At 45.5% G+C, this 23798-nt stretch overlaps 1 protein-coding gene across 2 annotated transcripts in view; it reads left to right on the forward strand.

Annotated features, from left to right (window-relative positions):
* Positions 1-1425: 1425 nt before the first annotated feature.
* MFGE8 (milk fat globule EGF and factor V/VIII domain containing) overlaps positions 1426-23798 on the forward strand; it is a 30321-nt gene continuing 7948 nt past the window's right edge. The window contains exons 1-7 of one of the 2 annotated variants that reach the window (XM_083584590.1): positions 1426-1671; positions 13340-13465; positions 14345-14470; positions 15721-15834; positions 18091-18272; positions 18815-18970; positions 21967-22111. In XM_083584590.1, the coding sequence (XP_083440716.1) occupies positions 1599-1671; positions 13340-13465; positions 14345-14470; positions 15721-15834; positions 18091-18272; positions 18815-18970; positions 21967-22111 (922 nt within the window). In that variant the 5' untranslated portion in view covers positions 1426-1598. The remainder of the gene's footprint in view (positions 1672-13339; positions 13466-14344; positions 14471-15720; positions 15835-18090; positions 18273-18814; positions 18971-21966; positions 22112-23798) is intronic. The other variant, XM_083584589.1, reaches the window with a different exon arrangement.

Here is a 23798-nt window from a genome sequence, read left to right on the forward strand (position 1 = left end):
CCGCTGGAGTGGTACCTATTTATCTACTTGCACTTTGCCATGCTTTCGAACTGCTAGGTTGGCAGGAGCAGGGACCGAACAACGGGAGCTCACCCTGTCGCGGGGATTCGAACCGTCAACCTTCTGCAGCGCCACCCGCGTTCCAATGGTATTATAACGTATTATAATGCTAGTATTATAAGGTGCCATGGCAAACCTAAGTAGGGTTGTCACCTGTTCTGTATAAATACAGTATTGTCCCATATTTCAATGTAAAATGCTGCATCCTGTATTGATGCACCTTTGTCCTGTATTTCAAGTCTTCTCTCTCTCTCTCTCTCTCTCTCTGCCAAGTTAGGGATCCTCTCCAAATGCATGTGTTTGAAAGAGTGTATTTAAGTTCTGGGTAACCAAGCACAGACAGATCTACAGATTCATGTGTGCCTGTATCTGTGTGACAAATTCCAGAGGGGCCATCCTGTTAGGCTGCAATAGATCATACTGTCTTTCTACTGCAGTTGGAAAGACAATGAGGTCCCTACCAGAGCGGAATGGCAGACCAAGTTGTTGGACTATGCAAAGATGGCAAAAATGACCGGGAAAATCAGAAACTTCAACAAAAGTTCAAAACTTCAACAAAGAATGGGGGAAATTTATAGAGTGGTACCTCGGGTTAAGTACTTAATTCGTTCTGGAGGTCCGTTCTTAACCTGAAACTGTTCTTAACCTGAAGACCACTTTAGCTAATGGGGCCTCCCGCTGCCGCCATGCCGCCAGAGCATGATTTTTGTTCTCATCCTGAAGCAAGGTTCTTAACCCGAGGAACTATTTCTGGGTTAGTGGAGTCTGTAACCTGAAGCGTATGTAACCCGAGGTACCACTGTACTATACTTGAGAGACCACTGTAAACATTTGACCTCTTTAGCAGGTCTTAAATAACTCATGTAATGTTACATAGAGTTTGGACACAACGGAGAACTTATAATATGCAGCTGAAAAGGTTAACTAAAGGTTAACTAAAGCACCCATGGAGGGGAGGAGGGAAGTCTCGAGATTCGGAAGAATCTTGTGTAATTTTTATTAATTGTGATTTGGAATGTGAGCAAATTTGTAAAATCAAATAAAAACTATTTAAATAAAAAGCAATAGATCATAATGGTTTGCTCTGAAGTCACTTCGCATCAGATGGAAAATAAATAAATCGCCGCCCCCACCCTACCCTGTCCTGTATTATACCAGAACAAAGGTGGCAACCCTATTTCAAGCACGACTGCGCTTAGCCAAACGTTGGCGTCTAGGCGCCCAGCAGCCCATCCCGGTCCGCTCACCCATCCCTCCAAATGGGCCAAATGGCTTTCCTTGGCGCTGTTGTTGCTCCTGCTCCTTCCGACGCCGCTCGCCATTGGCTCGACAGCCGGAGCACGTGGCGGCGGGGCGTAATTGGCAGGCTAAGCCTTAAGGGAAAGAGGGGGCGGGCTCGCTCTCTGCCTTGGGCTGCACTGAGTCATTTGCCTGTGCGGAGCAGGAACACAAACAGGCGGCAGAACTTGCTGAGCTTGAGCGAAGCAGGACGAGACGCGCTCTCAGCCCAGCCCAGCCCCGCAGGGGAACGACGCACCATGAAGGGACCCAGCTCCTCGCAGCTCCTGCTGGGGCCTCTCCTCGCCTTCTGCCTGCTGGTTGCTGTCAGCGGTGAGTAGGCAGCGCTGATTTTCCCTTCCCTTCTCTCGCTTCCCTGCCTGGTTTTTGGCTACTGGAGGTGGTGGGTGGGGAGCCCTTCTTAAATTGCGCGCGGGGCGCCTCGAAGGCGAAGCTGCCCTGGCTTTAAATCCGTTTGCAGCCCAGCCCCTCTCGATTTGTTCCTTCGCTGCCGACCAAATCCTTCCACGAAACTCGCATTAAAGCGCCGTGAAATCTCGAAATGCCCATTTGAAAAGATCAGCCGTACGCACAAGCAGGGTATGTTTACGCTTTGGGTTGGAATGCGTTTTGGTTAGGGTTAGGGAAAAGCGCTCTGTACATGCCCGAGAGGCTCTGTGCGCAATGATGGATTCGCCAGGGGCGGCGGGCGGCGCTAAGTCCTGGCTTTATTTTTATGGTTCTTCTCCTCCCTGCCTGTGTTTTGGGGGATTTAGCCTTGGCAAGCTCTAAGAGGAAGACCTGGTTATGAAGTTTAGAGAAGCAGGCCCTGTGTTCAAATTGTGGAGGGAAACGGTGGGGGAAGGGAAAGGGAGCTAGTGAAATCCACAAGCCTCTGACTCGCCCAGTTTTACCCTATCTGTATCGTTCCTCTAGTAACATTTTACAAACAATAGCTAGTGGGATCAACGCAAAGAGTAAGGCTGTGCTCTCTTTCCCCACCCTCTGAACCTTGACTTGATGTGGGGATCATCAGACTAACATTTTGCAATGTGGGAAAATAGGCACCATATTTTCCCACGGGAATTGGTCTGTGGAAATAAAAGTGAAAGGAGAGCCTAAGGGGGCCTGCTCTAGGCTTTCAGGGTTGTCTTGGGGATAAGTAACCTCTTTTCTTAAAACTTGGTGCTAGAGATGTATTTTTGTTCTCCTTCTGTACCAACCTATTTCCAGGACATAGGTACGTGTGCATGTTTGGTTTAAGGGACTTCCTCATAAATCTCCCAAGGGTCCTTTTGGGTGCTTGTGGGCAAGATGTCTGTAGGCTTTTGTGGGGATGTGGGAGACACTGGATCAGTGCAGTGACTCCTTTCCGAAAGGAGCTTAGGGACATAGGAGGCTGCTTCCATAACCGGTCAGATCATTGCTCTGTCTAGCTCAGTTTTGTCAACACTGGCTGGCAATGGTTCTCTGGACTTTGAGGCAGAAGTCTCTCCCAGCCCTACCTCTGAGCAGTGGCCCCTCACAAGGGTTAATCTTACTTGGAAGCTGCTGTCTGGAAGCTTTACCTAGATGTGCACCTCCATACTGAGGCTCCTATAGCTTTAAAGGCACCATGGCTTGGCTTAACGTTGCATCCAGATTTTGGCCCCATGGTTTGTCTTGCTCCAGACAAACCATGCACTTTAACCAAGGTGTGTTCCTGGCTTACCGCTTTATCTAGGGTAGACAAACCATAAGTCTGGGTTTTAGCAATATGCCAAACCATGGCTTCGTCCCTTGTAGGGCAGCGGCATTGGGGAGGAGTATTGTCGCAGTGATCTTTTATTTATTTATTGGTTATTCATTAAATTTGTATACTGCACTATGCCCACAGGTCTCAGGTTGCAACATAAAATCACAATATGAAAACACGAAATGCACAATAAAAACAAAAGTCCCTTCAGTCAGGGAACCTGCTTGCTTGCACTAAGCCATGGTTTGGTTTAGTTTTACGTGTAAGTTGGGCCAAAGTGATGGTCTGAAACTAAAAACTATTACTTCTTGCAAAATAATGCAACTCCTTTTCTGCTCACCATGGAGGAGCTCCCAGTTGCCTTGAGAATGAAATGTCACCTCTTTCCGAAGTGTGCCCTGGATGACTTTAGGCCAGTTGCTTTCTCATAGCCTAACCTACCTTGCAGGGCTCTTTGTGAAGATGCAATGTTTTGAACTCCCTGAAGAAACAGTGGAATATAAACAAATAAGTACATAGGGACACAGGAAGCTGTCTTAGGTGGAGTCAGATCATTGGCCCATCTAGGTCAGTATTGTCTACTCTGGTTGGCAGCTTCTCCAGGGTTTCAGCCATACCTAGAGATGCTGAGGATTGAACCAGCAACCTTCTGCTTGCAAAGCAGATGCACTACCACTGAACTGCGCCTCTTCCCTAGTAAGCTCATTGAAAAGGAATTCCAAACAATTGCTTTCAGGATTGGGATGTAAGCATCATATTTTTCTTACGCCCTAGCCATGGCAAATAGGCCTTGGACAGCCAATATAATATAGTGCAGTGATGGGGCGAGCGCAGATCTGAGCTCCATCTGCACTATGCATTTAAAGCATTATCTTATCACTTTAACAGTCGTGATTTCCCCCAAAGAATCCTGGGAACTGTAGTTTGTTAGTTCCATTCTCAGAGCTACAAGTCCCAGAGTTCCCTGAGAAGAGGGATTGGTTGTTAAAGCACTCTGGAAATGGTAGTTCTGCTAACTGAATAGAGGATCTTCTAATGACTCGGCACCCTCAACAAACTACACTTCCCAGGGTTCTTTGGGGGAAGCCACGACCAATTAAAGTGGTATGATGCAGCTTAAATGTGTAGTGCAGATGAGGCTGTGGATATGATAGTGGCTGGTGATCACCTCATCTGCAAGGAGTCAGATTCCTAATTGCTTATAGTACTAGTAGCAACCAAATGACTCCTGATTAACACTGCTGAAAGGAAACTTGGGATTTTTTGTTTGCAAGGACTGTGAGCGCCATTCAGTTTTGGTACGTGGAGCAAACACTTGGGCTCAGAATTATTTAATTTTATATGCATTTCTTTTGCTCCAGTTTCCCATGGGTGGACCTTGGGTACATAGTAAAAATGACAACAACAAAGCATATTCTCCAAGCCTGAATTTTGCTCACTCCTTTTCTAGTGGATAGGCTGTTGGACTTGGGTCAGGGAGACTTGGGGTTGAATCCTACTTGGCCTTGAACCACATTAACCGACTGTTGGCCAACAGCTCCCTCTTAGCCTAGCCTACCTAACAGGGTTGCTGTGAGGACACAACGTGCGTGCATGGGAAGGAATCATGTACAGTATGCTGAACTTGAAAGGAGAGCAGGATAAAAAAACAAGTTAGCAATAGAATGAGGAAGTTGAGGGCATATGTTCCTTGTAACATCTCTTCCCACACTTGGCAATGCTCCTTTGTGTGGTCAGAATCGGGGATTTTTTCTTCCATAGTTTTACCTGGTTCCTAAGGCAACTGCTGGAGGAGAGAAGACAGCATATTTATATTTCTGATTGATGGTGACAGTGGGGAGGAGACTGTTTAAATGCTTACGCAGGGCTGTGATGGGTACGGGCCTGAACCCAACAGTGAGCTAAGCATTATCTGCCTCCTCTCTTGTTAGCACTTTAGGGCAGAGTCAGCACTTCTAAGTCTTTGTTGGAGGAGGAAAAAAACAACAACCCGGAACTCAGGACGGTGGAGGTGCAGAGATGTATGTAGCTGAAAGGGATTAGAATGGATTCTGCATGAATGAAAATCCCAGTGGATTCTGCTGTTGGTGCAGTCTGTCCTCTTGTCTTCTTTCCTTTTTAAAATTCTAACTTAAGTTCCACATCTGGCAACCTCTGGGCCATCCAGCCCCCTTCGTTGGTGATAAAGGTCCCCCACTCACTCGCCACACCAAAATATAGGGGTGAATAGGGGAGCAGCCTCTGATATTTGGCAGATGGGACACTGGTGGCGCTGTGGGTTAAACCACAGAGCCTAGGACTTGCCGATCAGAAGGTCGGCGGTTCGAATCCCCGCGACCTTGTCCCGCTCCAGCGGGAAGGTAAACAGTGTTTCCGTGCGCTGCTCTGGTTTGCCAGAAGCGGCTTAGTCCTGCTGGCCACATGACCCGGAAGCTGTACGCCGGCTCCCTCAGCCAATAAAGCGAGATGAGCACCACAACCCCAGAGTTGGTCACGACTGGACCTAATGGTCAGGGGTCCCTTTACCCTTTACTTTACTATCAGGCCCACAGGGTATTTAAAGTATATTGCTTCCCCAAAAGAATCCTTGGAACTGTAGCCTGTCAAGGTTGTTGGGAATTGTAGTTCTGCAAGGGATAAACTGCAATTCCCAGGGTTCTTTGAAGGAAGATGTGGGCGTAAAATGTTCTTTAAATGTATGGTGTGAATGTGACCTAAGCCACCTTCAATCAGTGATGCCCCTGCAAAAATAATTCTCATTCCTTCTGCCAAGCGATTTAGAGTCAAGAGTACAGAAAATGCTACTCTTCCCAATGAATCAAAACTCTCTAGGAATGATTTGGGCTTTTATTTGGGGGTCATGAAACATAAGGGAGAGGTGGGCAACAGGAATTGGGGCTATTCCAGTTCCAGGCAAGATGAATGGAATGAAAATGTTATTTTATTATTAAGGTTTCTATATCCCACCTTTTGACTTGGAGTTCCATTGTCACAGAAATTGTAGCAGGAGTTCACAGACAGGAGAGTCGCCCTTTAAAACTCACTTTTTCCTTTGCACGCTGTCTACTTTCCCCTCTTCTCTAGCCTTAAAGGAATCCTGTTTTTCCCCAGGCACTTCTGATTTTGGGAAACAGACACATTGTTCTCACACATGGGGGCATGATTGTATTTCTCATCCGATTTCCTTGCCTCCTGACAGTGAGTGAAGTGATAATTGGGAATTGGTTCTGACCCAACAGTCCTGATGCAGACACATAGTATTCTTTTAATCATTAGGCAATCCTTCCCTCTGCAAGCAGACAATAGTTTCTTATCCCAGCCAGAAGGTACGTTTCCCCCTTTCCATTGTTTGCTGGTTTGTGTATCAGGGCCAAATGGAATGAGCTGGTTTTTAAACAGTAGCTAATCAAAGGACACAAACATTCTTAGCCTGCAGTCAGAATGAGGGAAAGGAAAAGAATATAAAGGAGCACCAATGGGTGTGGGAGCAAACTTTTTATTCTGCAGGGACACCCTAAAGAGGACCCTTGTTGTTGTTTAGTCCTTTAGTCGTGTCCGACTCTTTGTGACCCCATGGACCAGAGCACGCCAGGCACTCCTGTCTTCCACTGCCTCCCGCAGTTTGGTCAAACTCATGTTGCTAGCTTCGAGAACACTGTCCAACCATCTCGTCCTCTGTCGTCCCCTTCTCCTTGTGCCCTCCATCTTTCCCAACATCAGGGTCTTTTCCAGGGAGTCTTCTCTTCTCATGAGATGGCCAAAGTATTGGAGCCTCAGCTTCAGGATCTGTCCTTCCAGTGAGCATTCAGGGCTGATTTCCTTCAGAATGGATAGGTTTGATCTTCTTGCAGTCCATGGGACTTTCAAGAGTCTCCTCCAGCATCATAATTCAAAAGGAACAGACGGCATGTAGGATATGACACTGTCTTGTACCATATCAGGCTTCTTGTTCATCTAGGCCAGTGTTTTTCAACCACTGTTCCGCGGCACACTAGTGTGCCACGAGATGTTGCCTGGTGTGCCATGGGAAAAATTGAAAAATTCGAAAGATTTAAAAATAAAGTATTTTATAATTTTTCATATTTCTGTTTACTTACTATTTCATAATAAAGTAATTATAAAATACTTTCTTTGTGTTTATTTGATTCCTGTTCAAGAGAATTACTTTATATATAGTCAATATAGGCACAGAGTTAAATTTTTTAACATTTTCTAATGGTGGTGTGCCTCGTGATTTTTTACATGAAACAAGTGTGCCTTTGCCCCCAAAATGTTGAAAAACACTGATCTAGGCTAGTACAATCTACTCGTGTTTTATATTATGATTGTTGCTATTTAAATTTACTAGTCCCTTTTTAAAGGGATTTAATTATTATTACAAAAAGCATAAAACAAAACAAAATTTAAATGAACTGTATTTTTAGAAGGCAGGATTAAAACATCCCACTCACCCAAGGCCTAGCAGAAAAGTCCTGGTACCTAAAATATGTAATGATGGCGCCAGGCGAGCATCCTTGGGGAGAGCATTCTATGAGTGAGGAACCACCACTAAAAAGGCCCTGTTTTCGTCCAGATCTCCCATTGAGGGGACACATGAGATTTTAAGCCATTTTTATCTACACCACTGCCCAGAGACCTCTTGCTCTGGGGCTGCTTAGACATGCCAATAATAAATAAAAGAAATAACGCATAATCAGATTGGCAGCAGCTCTGAAGGATTTCTGGTGTGACTCTCTCTTATGACAATTGCCTGCTACCTGTCCTTTCTAATTGGAATTGTTTGGGATTGAACCTGAGACTTGTAGAGACTTCAAAAACCATGTTATACCAAGTCAGGTCACTGGCCTGTCTAGCTTCAGATGTTAATGATTAAAAGGGTTCATATACCACTTTCATTTCCAGAAGAACTGCTTAGGCAGTCCACAAACAAACAAAGGCAGACATCAAAATTACAAGTATAAAAGCAACTGTAAAAAGACAGCTTCCTGGAATGAAGATGTTATTTTATTATTAGGGTATTTATATCCCACCTTTTGACTTGGAGTTCCATTGTCACAGAAATTGTAGCAGGAGTTCACAGACAGGAGAGTCGCCCTTTAAAACTACTTTTTCCTTTGCACACTGTCGACTTTCTCCTCTGCTCTAGCCTCTTCCTTGAAATAGTAAGCGGCTAGCAGAGCTGTGCAGAGACCTACTTAATGCCTGTACTATTAGGAACACACCAGGGAAATTAATTGGTTCTGCTGTAAATTGAGGGTGAATGCTGCATGCCCCCCCCCACCCAGAGAAGCTCAATTCATAACCTTTTCATGAGAGATAATATGTTTTATGAATGAGAAACTGTGCTTTGTGAATGAAGCTCATGTCAAATTATACATTATTAAACCAAAAGGTGGACAGAACAGCAATGTTCAGACTGTATTTTACTCGAGCAGTCACCTCTGAAGATGTAGCCAGGAATCTCAGAAACCCCTCAAGATGTAGCTGGGAATCTCAGAAACCCCTCAGTGGGCTGGGAATGTGTCAAGTGCTCTGTAACTGGGTTGGAGGAAGTTGCTCATCAGTAGAAGATGGGAACTGTCAAATGGGGGTCTTTTGCTTATCAGAGAATTTGGGCAAGAGCAAGAAGAACAGATCTGGGAGGAAGAAGGAGACGGGGTAGTTAAAGTGTCTGGACAGGGAAATTAAATGTGTCTGACTATGGATGGTGGTTCAAGACAGGCAATTCAGAAAGTACCATGATGGACAAGTTTGGAAGCTATGTAATCACACATGCTCCAATTTTGCTGAACATCTCATGGATAATCTTCCTGGCACTTTCTGAGGTTTTAAAAGTTGCTCCCCACGTTGTTTTCCTTGACGCTTGCATTTATTTTATTCTGGATTGCTTTATGTGATGTTTTAATGTGTTGTGAACTGCTTTGAGATTTTTTCTTTAAAATATAAAGTGCTATAGAAATGAAATGAGTAACAATGAAAAACTTAATCCCAGTGGAATGGTGCCTAGACATTCCATTGGGGTGACCCAACAGTGATTAGCTTATATACCTATCTGGGTTTGTAACACTGGTCCTCCAGGTGTTTTGGATGAAAGCTCCCATCATCCCTGACCATGACAAGGCTGGCTAGGGCTGATGGGCACTGGAGTCCAAAGCAGATTGGGGAAGGCAGATCTGGTTGTTGTTGAACTCTAGCTCCCACCAATCCCAGATGCAGGATTGCTTGAAGCATTGGGGCGTGAATTTACCCTCCCTTAAAGGCAGCCCCAGAGCAGGCATTAACAGCTCTCCTGCTGTGGCCCTGGCATCTGTCCCAGAATTCCAGGTTCTGAAACCACCTCTGCTTGGCTTCTGAAACTTCTGGGAGGTTGCCCATCCTCAATACAGCCAAATATTATTTTCCCAGTCTTTTAAGGGTTAGAAACTTGGTGGTGGTGGTGGGTTGTTTTTAAATGAAAACTTGGGATTGTATTCAACTAACTTTTTTTGAAATGAATGTCCATTAAGTTTGATGAGTCAATTCCATGGGTAGACAAACTAAGGCCCGGGGGCCAGATCCAGCCCAATTGCCTTCTAAATCCGGCCCGCGGACAGTCCGGGAATCAGCATGTTTTTACATGAGCAGAATGTGTGCTTTTATTTAAAATGCATCTCTGGGTTATTTGTGGGGCATAGGAATTCATTCATGCCCCCCCCTTCAAAATATAGTCCGGCCCACCACATGGTTTGAGGGACAGTGGACTGGCCCCCTGCTGAAAAAGTTTGCTGACCCCTGCAACTCTGAGTAAAAGTTAATTCAGTACATCTCAGAGGTTCACTGAGCAGGAAAAAAAGGGTTCTCTGGAACCTGGATTCTGAAATTTTTTCCCTTACCCTTTTGCAAAACTCTGGCATTCACACATCCCTGCTGATTGCTAATGCATTTCTGTTCAGCCACCTCCTTTCACTGAAGACGCTCAGTGTTGTTCTTGTTTTTGTACAGTGGTACCTTGGGTTACATACGCTTCAGGTTACATATGCTTCAGGTTACAGACTCCGCTAACCCAGAAATAGTACCTCAGGTTAAGAACTTTGCTTCAGGACGAGAACAGAAATCGTGCTCCGGCGGCACGGCAGCAGCAGGAGGCCCCAGTAGCTAAAGTGGTGCTTCAGGTTAAGAACAGTTTCAGGTTAAGAACAGTTTCAGGTTAAGAACAGACCTCCGGAACGAATTAAGTATTTAACCTGAGGTACCACTGTAGTAACTTGGCCACTCCACTCCACGGGAACCTGGCTCTCAGTTGCATTAATTGTCCAAAAGGCAGGGCAGAGAGACACAGAGGGCAGCTAAGTACTCCTGTCTGTTTGGGAGCAAGTCAGATCGGAAGCGACATCTCAGATTCCTATGGCCATCCCTTCCTCCCTGGCTGTAGCTCGTGGCAGCGCATTGATGGAAGATGAGGTCATCTGGCACCAGCCAGGGCGACAGCACAGGCAGTGCCTGAGCTGTGTTGCTTTTTTTATTTTCCCTTCACAGGCTGGGCTGTGAGAGCTGCCCATGCACCTCTGAACACAGTTTGGAGCCTGGTTTCTTCTTAGCCTGTTGGAGGAGTGGAGTGTTAGGAAGTGAGATTAACCCCAGGGACTTCTGCTATAAAAAGACTTACGAGCAATAATGCTGGGAGGAGTAGCTTAAGCTAATGAAATCTGTCTGCCATGGACGTTAAAGCCCTACCCCAGCAAACAAGGAGCCTGGAGGCTATTTTTGGAGGATCTGCCTTGGGTCCTCTACAGCGGGAGATTCAGAAGAGGCAAAACGAAAGGAATTCTTCAAAGAGAAAGTACTTCTTCTCTCTGTGCATAGTTAAACTGTGGGATTCACTTCTGCAAGATGATGTTGTAAACAAAAATTGCCCTTTTCCCTTATGGGGTATCCAAGAGCCCATATAGAGTCCTCACATAGGTTCCCTATTGGTAGGAGAGAATAGCAGAGGCCAGCCAGAGAATATTGAGAAGCAAAGCAGCTAGTAAGCTTGATCTTTATTGATCTGTTGCAACAGGGTGCTCCCCTCACCCGCAGGAGAGAGGAGGAACCCAGAAAAATGGCGCGCAAGGCCTTATAAAGACTTTTGAAATTGCCACCCTGTAGATCAAGACCACCCCCAGAAACATCATACATACATCACAGAAGGGGTGTAACCTAAGACCACCCCTCAGATACATCATACCTACATCACAGAAAAGGCGGTCTAAACAGAAATTTGAATGTTGGTTTTTTCCTGTCCTTGTTTATCTCCTGTCTGGCAGGTTACTTGATTGGATTGCCTGGGGAGCCTGGCCAGTCTTTTGTAATGATAAATACTTAGTTCCTGGGCCATGTCACAAGCTCACACCCTATTCATATCTTAAATGTGCCCTTAAGACAGGATTTGTGAGGAAAGAGACAATGGGAGGTTTCCCACTTTGACCTTGCAGAGAAAACATTTGCTCAGTTTAGGAATCAAAATGGTTCCAGGTTGGTCTTCCTGTGCTGATCTATGTACGTGCTTGGTTGGTACACTTATGAACATTACCATATATCTAAGACCATAAAATTCCTATCACAATGATGACTAGAGCTAGGCAATATATCAATACATCGCCCAAAACCGGTTTGAAGTCCATATTGTGATACCGGTTTCATAATTTTTGACCTGGCAATATGTTGCGAATCATCATGTGCGTGTGTGTGCTGTGCAAAAATCACGATGCATGAAAAACTGTGAAGCCAGCCAGTGCTTTGACATAGCTTCCCTAGGCATCTGTTTGGCCTCTGTGAAAACAGGATGCTGGAATAGATGGACCTAATTCAGCAGGCTATTCTAATGTACTTAAGTATACACAAGTACTTCTCCACAGAGCGCATAGTTAACTATGCAATTTGCTGCTACAGCAGGTGTGGGAAACCTTTGACCCACTTAATTGTTATTGTTGCTGTTATTTTATTGAATTTATATACTGCCCCATACCCGGAAGTCTCCGGGCCGTTCAGAGAAAAGATAAATATACAAACCACAACTTACATAATCAGAATAAAAAGAACAACCCAATAACCCCCCCCCCCAAAAAAGAGCCACATTTTAAAAGGGCATAGGATGTCAATCAGAGCAATCAAAGGCCTGGTTAAAAAGGAACACTTTTGCCTGGTGCCTAAAGGTATTTAATGAAGGTGCCAGGCGAACTTCCCTGGGGAGAGCATTCCACAGACGGGGAGCCACTGCAGAGAAGGCCCGTTTTCGTGTTGTCACCCTCCGAACCTCTCGAGGAGGGGGCACACAAAGAAGGGCCTCAGAAGATGATCTCAGGGACACCGGGTAGTGTCAAATGGGAAGAGGTGGTCCTTGAGGTATTGCGGTCCTGAGCCATTTAAGGCTTTATAGGTCAAAACCAGCACTTTGGATTGGGCCCGGAAACTAATTGGTAGCCAGTGCAGTTGGACCAGGGTTCTACTTGTTGCTGAACTCCTGTCAGCCCCAGCAAGCATTGCCACTTGCCAAGGATGATGGGACTCAGAGGCGCCATCTTCTCAAGACGATTGAGGCGACCCAACGTGATGTTGCGATGAGCCGAACTTCCTCTGAACATTGAGAGGGCCCACCCCCCCTCAAAAAACATGGCCCCCACAGAACTGCTTCAACCCTTAGGTGTTGGCGTGCCTGATGGGAGTTGTAGTTCAGCTACATCTGGATGCCCAAAGGTTCCCGACGCCTGTGAGGATGCTCCCCCCCCTTAAATAATCCCTAGAAAAACAGGCAGGATAAAAATGGTTTCTGGGGATTGTTTTTGTTCTATTTCTTAGCACATGCTGTACCATTGAGCTGTGGTCCCTCTCCAAATACAGTGGTACCTCGGGATAAGTACTTAATTCGTTCCGGAGGTCCGTTCTTAACCTGAAACTGTTCTTAACCTGAAGCACCACTTTAGCTAATGGAGCCTCCTGCTGCTGCTGTGCCGCCAGAGCACGATTTCTGTTCTCATCCTGAAGCAAAGTTCTTAACCTGAAGCACTATTTCTGGGTTAGCGGAGGCTATAACCTGAAGCGTATGTAACCTGAAGTGTATGTAACCCGAGGTACCACTGTATGTTTTCTGTGACCCCTCCCCTACTCCTGGACACAATTGGAAATGGGAACCTCAGACAAATCAGCATCCTGACCCCCGTTGGTATTTATGATTGAGAAGTGGTGGGGAAGAGGGACCTTCACTACAAAGCTGCTGCCTTCCACTGATTCACTCCCTTGGTTTTCCAGGTGACTTCTGTGAAGAGAACAAGTGTCAGAACGGAGGAACCTGCCTGACCGGCATCACCGAATCTCCTTTCTTCTGTATCTGTGCAGAAGGCTTCACTGGGATTGATTGCAACGAAACCGAGAAAGGTAAATGTGGTGTTTGGAGCGCTGGGTTTATCGTTAGAACTTAAGCAAGCAGAGGATGGTTTATGGTGATTATTAATATAAATTTATAGGCTACCATTAAGCCGTCAAAACGATGTGCATAATGAAAAAGGAATACAACAGAAGCTCTAAAAAGAGAAAAACCAACTTGGGATGAATGCTCAATAGTGAAGTCGCTTGGAGGAGCCCAGAGAGGAAAATGCAGGATAGGTAAAAAAGGTTAAAAGCACCTCTGGATGGTGAAGTCCAGTCAAAGGTGACTGTGGGGTTGTGGAGCTCATCTCGCTTTCAGGCCGAGAGAGCTGGCATTTGTCCACAGACAGCTTTCCGGGTCATGTGGCCAGCATGACCAAACCGCAGAATAGATTGGGCATTGGGTAAGGGACTGATCTGACTCCTGGCACAAGTTATGCAGTGGTCTCAAAATCTCTCCACCTTGGGACCCCAAATGCTTACTGCAACAATGGCAGAGTTAAAATAAGTGCAAGCCCATCAGTCCTGCTAATTATGCCATTGTTATTCCATTGCACTTCAGAATGCTAATGACATGCACATCTCATTTGTTGGGACAGGATATTCACATCCCGATTGCCATTTGCAAACCATCAGCTGCTCTGACATACATGATTTCTTTAGAACCTAAGGAGTGTCTTGCTGGATCAATCTAGTGGCTCATCTAGTCCAGCACCCTGTTCTCACAGCGGCCAACCAGATTTCTAACGAAATTGCATGTGTGTTGGGGGCGCTGATAACTCTGCAGGTGGTGGTTTGTCAACCTCCTCTTGCATAGTTAAATCTAGCAGGGGCTGTGAGATGTTCTTGTTTGCATCTGATTTCTTCTTCTGCACCTCTTGTTTTCAGGTGCCTGCCACCCAAACCCCTGCCAGAATGGGGGCGAGTGCCAGGTGGTTCCCAACAGGGGTGACGTCTTCACCGAATACCTTTGCAAGTGCCCCTCGGGCTATGAAGGCAAACACTGCGAAAACAGTGAGTGTGAGATGTGTCTTTGGGAAAGCTGCAGCTGCAAACGGAAGAGCAGCTTGCACTGGCTTGAAGCAAATAGCCCATCAGTCTGGTACCCTATTTCCAGCAGTGGGTAGCTACGTGCCTCTAGGAAAGCCCCCAAGCAGGGCAACAGCCACCTCTTGCAATTACATCCATGTTTATAGTAGGCAAGATTATACATTTATATCTCTCTTTCTCTCTAAGGAGCTCAAGGGTGGTGTGCATGGTTCCTGCTCTTTTCCCATTTTTTTCACAATAAATTTTACTATTTTATTTTAAATTTCAATCCAATAATAGCCTCATTATAATAGTACCAAATTGTAATACAATTACTAATACCGATGGTTCAAATACCAAATTCTATAATTTAGGTGGCCTCCCATGTGCTAGATGGTTTGATGATTTTCTTTATTTCTGGGTTCCAAATCTTGATTAATTTCAATTACATTCTGGTCAAAACAATAATCCCTTATACAACAGCTGCAGTATTAATAACTTCTATTCGTGTTGACACATTAAATGATTGATAGATCTACAAGTAAGGCACTCAAACGATATCCTTGTTCTTACTGTGTGTGGCAATTCTGTCCCTTCTCTTTCCCCATTTCACCCTCACAGCAACCCTGAGAGGCAACAAAGGGTGAGATGTTGTGACTATGGCTCAACCCAGTTAGCTTCCTGGCAGAGTGGAGATTTGAACCCTGGTCCTGCAAGTCCTAGCCTGACATTCTAACCAGTGCACCATACTGGCTGTTCATACTCCGTACTCTTCTCTGCGTGTCTGTTGTTGACGGCAGATTCAGTTTGAGCCGGTAACTGTTACAGCTGTTCAGCAAAGAAAATTGCAATTTGTCTGTCTTCTGGCAACTAAAAGTAGCATCGAAGATAGGAAAAATACAGTGGTACCCTGCCTTATCTTCTGTTTGGCCACAAATGACCTTCAGAGATTTGCAGTCTTAAGACATGGCTGACAAATGCAACAAAGCTTTCTTTTATGGTTTTCTTTTTGTTTATAGAGTTTATATCCTGCCCTTCCTCTCAGAGAATACTAAAACAGACCAAAACATTCTAGCAGCAATTACAATTTGAAACATGCTTCCATCCAGCAATCTTGAGGTTGCCAGGAACAATATTCTTCAGCCACCAAATGCCTGGGTATTTAGTCAAACGGGGGTCCTGATTTGGCTGCATTGGGGGCGAGCAACTCAATTCTTCTTTCCTTTTGGCTGTAGACATGAACGAATGCTCTTCGCAGCCCTGTAAGAATGGAGGAACCTGCTTGGATCTCAGTGGGGACTATGCCTGCAAGTGCATGCCGCCCTACCTGGGGAAATCCTGCCAACTCCGTAAGTTCCTGCTCCGTGACGGGTGGGGAGGGTGGTAGTGATGAAATGACCAAGATCCGTTTAGAGCACAGCTGGTGAATCATTGGTCCTGCAAATGTTGTTGGGCTAGAACTTGTAACATCCATGACCATTGGCCTTGCTGGTTGGGCTGTTGAGAGTTGGGATCCATCAAGATCGGGGGTGGGGTGGGGTGTCTTCCATTTATGATCCAGCCCAATAGTCTGCTTCTGAAAACTAGCGGCTGGAAGACCCTGGGGAAGCTTGCAAACAGGTTGATGAACTGAAGTTTATTTGCTTACACTGATATCTGTTCAAAGAGCTCAAGGCAACATGCACTGATTATCTTCCCACCCTCGAGTTTATTCTATGAGGTAGGTTAGGCTGAGAAGACTCCAAGTGGCTCAGAGAGCTTCATGGCTGGGATGGGATTTGAGCCTGCTCCTAGTCTTTTTTTTTTTTTTTTTTTTTAAAAAAACCATTACGCCAGCATTTTGTATTCAGAAATATATAGAAGATTGTGTATACGCAAAATAAAATTCTGCCCATGGATAACCCAGTTTCTGCATTGTTATCACCTGTATACATGCAGAAATCTTGCAAAATTATATAAGCCAATAGTGAGCTAAGGTGCCCTCTGCATTGTGAAGCAGTCATGGCTTCCAACTAAGCTCTAATCTCTTGCAGTGCAAATAAAAAGAAATAAATATAATATATATATATGTGTGTGTGTGTGTGTGTGTGTGTGTGTGTAGACACACACACACACACATGACCTACCTGTGCAATGCCCTACACTAGCACTATGCAGTAGAATGAAAGACGAATTCTTCTGACTGATTTGCCCTTTCCAGATCAGTGCAGGAACCAAAATGCAGCTATCCTTCGCAATGTTCACTTCTTCACTTTTCCAACCAAAGCGTATGCGCAAGAATGTGTACCTTGGGGGAAAATGTGTACACAAAAATGCGTCTGTATTAGAGAAAATAATGCATGCAAATTCTACATGTAGGGGGAAATGGCTTGCAAAATGCATATGAAGCAAAAGTGCTTTCAGAAATGTATGTTGGGAGAAATGCATTTTTTGGGGGAGAGGGGAAGATTGCAAGACTGGGAAAAAAGACAAAATGACATTTACAGATTCAACCATCCCTACAAGAAAGCCTCTTGAGTGTTCACCACCGTTCCTTACTCTCTTTTAAAATTGGGTTCCCACTCAAGCTATGCCTGTCCAGTTCTCGTGAACTTCCCTCACATTTACACGTCAGAGATAATTAACACGTAATTGTCTTCTCTGCTTAACTTAATTTAAGCATGAAGTGATTGAGAGTCTCAGTCCCCCAAAAGCTCCTCTAGGACTTATTTTCATGATGTTCTGCTTCTTGGTGACACTTTTATTGCATAAACAAATTAGACACTTGAAGGGAGATAAGAACTAGAAAAACACATTATTCTGAATAACCCCACAAAGATATTTCCCCTCCCATCTCCTTGAGGGCTTCTTTGCTAGAAATAGGGAGCAGGAGCCATTGGCTTGAGAACAGCATTCATTTGAGGTTGAACCAGAGCTTGCACCCACCTCCGGTCAGAGATCAGGGATCTTGCAGGCCCCCAGGTTCTCCAGCAGCCAAAGATGGCATATGTATGTGTGCGAGATTAAATTATATACATTTATTTGTATATAGCTATCCAGCCATCCCAAGGACCAAAGTTTGAACCATATGAAAAGTAACACAAGGCAACATCATAAACAAACTTATAATGCCATGTTTCCCTGGCAGGTTGCAACATGCTTCTTAAAAAGGGAGGGGATGTTCTTCTTGTTTAACAAATGTTAAAATAAAATAACACGGTATGGAATGAATTGAGTGCGTGCAGATCTGAATAAAATTCTATAAAAGCACAGAACAGTCTCTGCTTGAGACTTTGAAGTCTCACTTTGCTTCATATAGACTGATAAATACTTCACAGCCAAAAAGTCTGATGCTCTCCTACTCTTTTGATGTGGCAATTCTCTCTGTGTTGTTGTTGTTGTTTGCAGGGTGCCAACTCTCTCTCGCTGTGTGTGTGTTGTTTTGCAGAGTGCAAGAGGCAGGTCCCTGCCCCAAGGAGTTTACAGTCGAAAAGCTGACACAGGGGAAGAAACTGGGGAGGGAAGTGGAGGCAGGTATTAACAGGGAAGCAATATGTGATGGTTTCAGTGTCTTCTCTCCCTCTTTCCCTGCCCTCCTCCCTGTGGTCTTGGTGCCCCCCCTCCAGGATGTTCAAATTTGCTCGGCATGGAATCAGGAGCCATTTCGAACACACAGCTTGCTGCCTCTTCAGTGCACTATGGGTTCCTTGGCCTGCAGCGCTGGGGTCCAGAGCTCGCCCGCCTCAACAACAAGGGGATTGTGAATGCCTGGACCTCCAGCAACTATGACAGGAGCCCTTGGATTCAGGTAATGGTGTGCTTGGAAGCAGCGAGTCCAATGTGGGCTTCGAAACGTGGGAGGCCAAAAACTAAGCAAGGAGCATTCGCCCAAACTGGGAGGGCCAGGTGGAAACAGGCCTTTGAGTCGATTATGTAATAATGGTGAATGTGCTGTTACGGTTGAGGCAGCTTGTTTGAATTATAGAAACATTAATGCGACTTCCTTTTTATGGTGTAATGTATTTTAATGCAAGTTGCTTTGATACCTTCTTAGGTTACAAGTGACCAATAAGTCTAATAAGCATAGCTTGGATTGTGTTGCTTTCATTGTTTTTAAGGCTGATGTTTTAAGGCTCCTTCGGGAGGGAGGGATATAAATGGGAATTAAATAAATAGAGATGGGTGGGGGTGATAAGAGAAATGGGTGCTTCAATGTTGCTGTGCTTGTTTCTGTGACTCCCAGCATGCTGTTGGGCATATAAGCCACACACAAAACATCTGATTAGTCACAAACACACACACACACACAGAGATGTTTATCCAGTTTCTGCCTGCTTTTCCTCACCCCAGGTCAACCTGATGAGGAAGATGAGGGTATCTGGCCTTGCCACGCAAGGGGCACGCCGCGTAGGCCGCCTGGAATATGTCCGGGCCTACAAAGTAGCCTACAGCCTCGACGGGCGCGAGTTTGTGTACATTAAGGATGAGGAGCAAGATCATGACAAGGTGAGCAAAGCGGGCAGGTGCTGCAGCTGTGCCTGAAAGGTGGAGAAACAAAAAAAAAGTGGATGGTAAGATGGTAATGGTAAAGGACCCCTGGATGGTTAAGTCCAGTCATAGGTGACTATGGGGTTGCGGCACTCATCTCGCTTTCAGGCCGAGGGAGCCAGATTTTCGGGTCATGTGGCCAGCATGACTAAACTGCTTCCGGTGCAATGGAACACCGTGATGGAAACCAGAATGCATGGAAATACCGTTTAACTTCCCGTTGCAGTGATACCTATTTATCTACTTGCATGGGTGTGCTTTCGAACTGCTAGGTTGGCAGAAGCTGGGACAGAGCAAGGGGAGCTCACTCTGTTGCAGGCATTCAAACCGCCGACCTTCCGATCAGCAAGCCCAAGAGGCTCAGTGGTTTAAACCACAGCGCCACCTGTACCCCTGAACGATGCTGAAGTGTTTTACAAAATACATTACCTTGTTTTTCTTAACAGCAGCCTCCCAAGGTAGGCCACTAAAACAGCACCTTTGTTGTTGGGCTTGGCACCATCCCACAGCCGCTTTTTGTAGTTGCTTCGGATGCTGATGCCTGCCCCACGACCCACAAAACTGGAATTTTGATTGGCACAGAGTGGCAGTTGCTTGAATTTCCCACAGAGCTCCTGCTGTACAAAGGACACATCAGTTCCCTTGCCCATTCCCCCCCGCTCCGGGCCTTCTCCCTTTGCCCCCCCTGTATGTGGCCTCCAGAAGGTTGTCCATGAGGAGAACTGGCCCTCAGTCTAACCCCACTCCAAACTCTTGCCCTAGAGAATGATTAAATTTAGCATGTGTATTTTACTTACTTTTAGTAAACTAAAAACAGTGGGGTGACTCCCATGCTAGCCGTACTCCGAATAGACCCATTGAAATGAATGGACCTAGGTTAGTAATGCCCTTTTGATTTCAAAAAAGTGCTCTTACCAAGACTCGCATTGGATGCATTAGTATCTATGTTAGGCAAAATTGCACACAAAAATGGCCTGGATTCATAAGCTGGACTGTAGGAGAGCCTCCCGAGATGGGCAGTGCATTGGACAAATGCCTTGCTTAGAAAAAAATGGGCTTCCTCTCTGCCACCGGCCTTCTTTTCCATTGAAGCGCATCACCTTTTGCTACAAAAAAGGAACAGTTTTGAGCACGGCATACATTTTTAGTTGCAATCGTAGAAGAATCCACTGTGATTGAAACATATCTGAGCTTGTCAAATGGTGTTCAAAGAATCTTATGAGCGGCAAGAAATTTTCCATGAGGACTTAAAAATTGCCTTTTGCAAACTAAGGTGGAGAAGTGAATTTAAGATTTGAGGGGAAAAAAAAAACCTGAGACAAACTGAAATTGGCAGGTGTGCCTTGAGGGCTCTCCTGCCCTGCCCTCCCTGTTTCCTTTAAATTGCTGCAATTCCAGCCTCTCCCAACCATGGAAGAAGAAACATTTTAGCTCTTCTCAGAGAATACTAATGATGCTTAATTCACTGTGCTGAGCCTGGTGGGTCCTTACTTGTCCCCATGCAGGTGTTGAGGAAGCTATGCTGAATATTTGGAAGTCCAGAAGTTCTTTGAGTTTTTCTGCAAGCACCGACAAAGCCCCCCTAAGCGCGATAATCAGAAACACATTGCATAGTAGCCATTCCTCAGACCCACCCTTCCCCACCCCACCTTAAACGTTTTCTCTTGTCCCAGTGGAAGCCTGATAAAGGTACATAAGAGTTGATTTAGCTTCTGCATGAAAGGGGGGGAAGTTGGTGTGTGTGTGTGGGGGGTCCCAGCACACGAACAGCCCCCACCTCACCCCAATTAAATAGCTGGTTTAAGCTGTTCTGATTATACTTACAGCAAGTTTGTTTCGTGAGCTAGCAGAACTGTTTGAGTTGGTATCCTGCAAGACAACAGAGGTTTAGGACCAGAGTTTTCCTTCTATATATTGGCTCCCTCTGTTATTCCTGCAAGCTCCAAACTCCTCTATAGTAGAAGTAGAAAGAACATAGGGAGCTGCCTTAAACTGAATCGGACCATTGACACATCTAAAGGTAAAGGTAAAGGACCCCTGGACAGTTAAGTCCAGTCAAAGGTGACTATGGGGTTGCAGCGCTCATCTTGCTTTCAGGACAAGGGAGCCTGCGTTTGTCCACAGACAGCTTTCCGGGTCATGTGGCCAGCATGACTAAACTGCTTCCAGTGCAATGGAACACCGTGATGGAAACCAGAATGCATGGAAATACTGTTTAACTTCCTGTCGCAGTGGTACCTATTTATCTACTTCTGCTGGTGTGCTTTCAAACTGCTAGGTTGGCAGGAGCTGGGGCAGAGCAATGGGAGCTCATCCTGTTGCGGGGATTTGAACCGCTGACCTTACGATTGGCAAGCCCAAGAGGCTCAGTGGTTTAGACCACAGTGTCACCCACATCCCTTGATACATCTAGCTCTGTATTGTCTGCACCAACTGGCAACACCATCTGCGTGTAAGGCCAATGCCACTGAGCTACAGATTTTCTGTTGCTATTTCAACTTTCCTCCATTGAGTTCAGGATAGTTTGCATAGATGCAGGTCACCACATGTTTATAATCACAACAAACTTGCTAGAAGTGAGAGCTGGATTTGAGCTCATGATCTCTGTCAAAAAGTGCCAGCATCCTAACCATTCTGCCATGCTGCCCCTTTGAAGTAGCTGCCTAAGAAGATGTCCCCTTTAGAGAGCAGATGTGACTCTAGACCAGGGGTTATCATCCTGGTCCCTACCACCCACTAGTGGGCATTTCAGGATTCTAGGTTGGCGGTAGGGGGTTCTACGTCACAAGCGGAATCCTCCTTCCATCGAGCACCGTTTCGCGGTAAGGAAATTTTACCATCAAGAAAGATGCATTAGTAGGCAGTAGCTATGAAAAGGTTGACTATCCCTGCTCTAGACCATCAACTCTGTTCCTAAGGTCTCATCCTTTCACCGTTGCCCTCTCTCCTGGCAGGTTTACACTGGCAACACAGACTATGAAGACACGGTGACCAACCTCTTCAATCCTCCAGTTACAGCCCAGTACCTCCGCATCTACCCTGTGATCTGCCGTAGAGCCTGCACTCTGCGCTTCGAGCTGGTCGGCTGCGAAATGAATGGTAAATGCTTCCCATTGGTCTAAGTCACTGGCACCGTTCGTTTAAAGCACTGCGATGCCACTCATGGCTTTCCGCAAAGGATTTTGGGAACAAGGAGTGGTTTAACAGCCAGTCCCTCTTCCCAGGGAATTATGGGAATTGTAGCTCTGTGAGGGGAATAGGGGTCCCCAAATAAATCAGCACTCACAACAAACCACAGCTCCCAAAATTCTTTGAGGGAAGCTGTGACTGTTTCAAGTAGTCACAGAGTACTTTAAACACATGGTGCGAATGTGGCCTAAATGTCTTTGGTGGTGGTGGACTTTCTTGCATGGATAATCAGAGGGCAGCAGCACCCTGGAGAATTTGACTTCACTGTCCTTGCCTCCATGTTGGAATTCTTTTTCCTTAATCTGGTTTGGGTAAGCCAAAATTTCAATGTAGGTCTAGGGATGGGGGTATAGGTCAATGTTGGTTTCTCTCAGTTTCTCATTTTTCCAGTTCTAAGTTCAGTTCTCCACATTTGCACATCGCTTTGTGAACTTTGTTTTTAAAAAAGAAAAGGGCCTCATGAAAATTCATTGGCTTTTCATTGTGAATTTTCCCCAATATGTACATTTTTGCAAAGCCATCTCTTCTAATACAATGCATTTTGGTATGTTATTTTCACTAATATATTTTCATCCTTTAACCTGACATATGTATGTTTTGCCTACGTTACTTGTCTGTGGAGAACTGCAATTCAAAATTTGGAAAAATGCAAACTTTCCAAGGGTAGCTGTATGTTTGGTTTGCATGTTGCTTTGGAAAAGGCAAACCAGGTATGCTCACCTTAAAATGTGAACAGAATTGAATTTCACCCCTGTCCCCATAGCAGGTCACCCAAATTGCCCTGGGGGAATTCTTCAGGGTTGAAGCGGTTGCCTTTGCTGACCTCTAATTTCCAAAATCTGTTGGCACTTAACTGTGAAAACCGGGACTCTCAGATTGGCCACTTGGGTACTGTGGATAATTGCCAGCGCTGTTTGCTCTGTAAAGAAACGTTTAACATTTCTGTGCAGAGGCAGCCCAGATTTTGCACTAAAAAAGGGCCGAATTTACTACCTGTTTTTGCATGACTTCTTGCTGTTTGTATCATATTTTTAATCTGGCTTTGTTTGGGCCACGGAGAGGGGAACTGAGAATCTTTCTCCGAGCTGCTGGGAAGCTAAGAAAAGGCTAGACTTGATACGCAGTCCTCACTTCTGAACTTTAAATATGCATCTGCCTGGCTGGGGTTTGATGCATTACTCTGCCTCCTCTTCTTTATGGGACAAGCTCTCTGGGATAGCTCAGTTGGTAGAGCATGAGACTTTTAATCTCAGGGTTGTGGGTTTGAGTCCTGTGTTGGGCAAAAATATTCCTGCATTGTAGGGGGTTGGACCAGATGATCCTTGTGGTCCCTTCCAACCACAAGGATCTCCACCGTTGGGCTTTGCTCAAAATAGTCATTTCCAGTTTGATCTTGGAAGCCGCCACTTGGTGAGGACTGGCCTGGTAGGACTAGGCTTTCTTTGGCTTCCCTAACAGTGATGGAGTCCTGGTTGTGGGGTCCTGTTGTCCAGGTCAGGGGGCCTCCCTATTGCAGTGGTGCTGTCAGGGCGGGACTTATGGGCAAACGCCTGGGGTCCCCAGAATAGAATGAGTAGGTGGGCTCCCCAATCCAGGA

The sequence above is a fragment of the Podarcis filfolensis genome (genome assembly GCF_964270895.1).
Source record: "Podarcis filfolensis genome assembly, chromosome: 14".
Lineage (NCBI taxonomy): Eukaryota > Metazoa > Chordata > Lepidosauria > Squamata > Lacertidae > Podarcis > Podarcis filfolensis.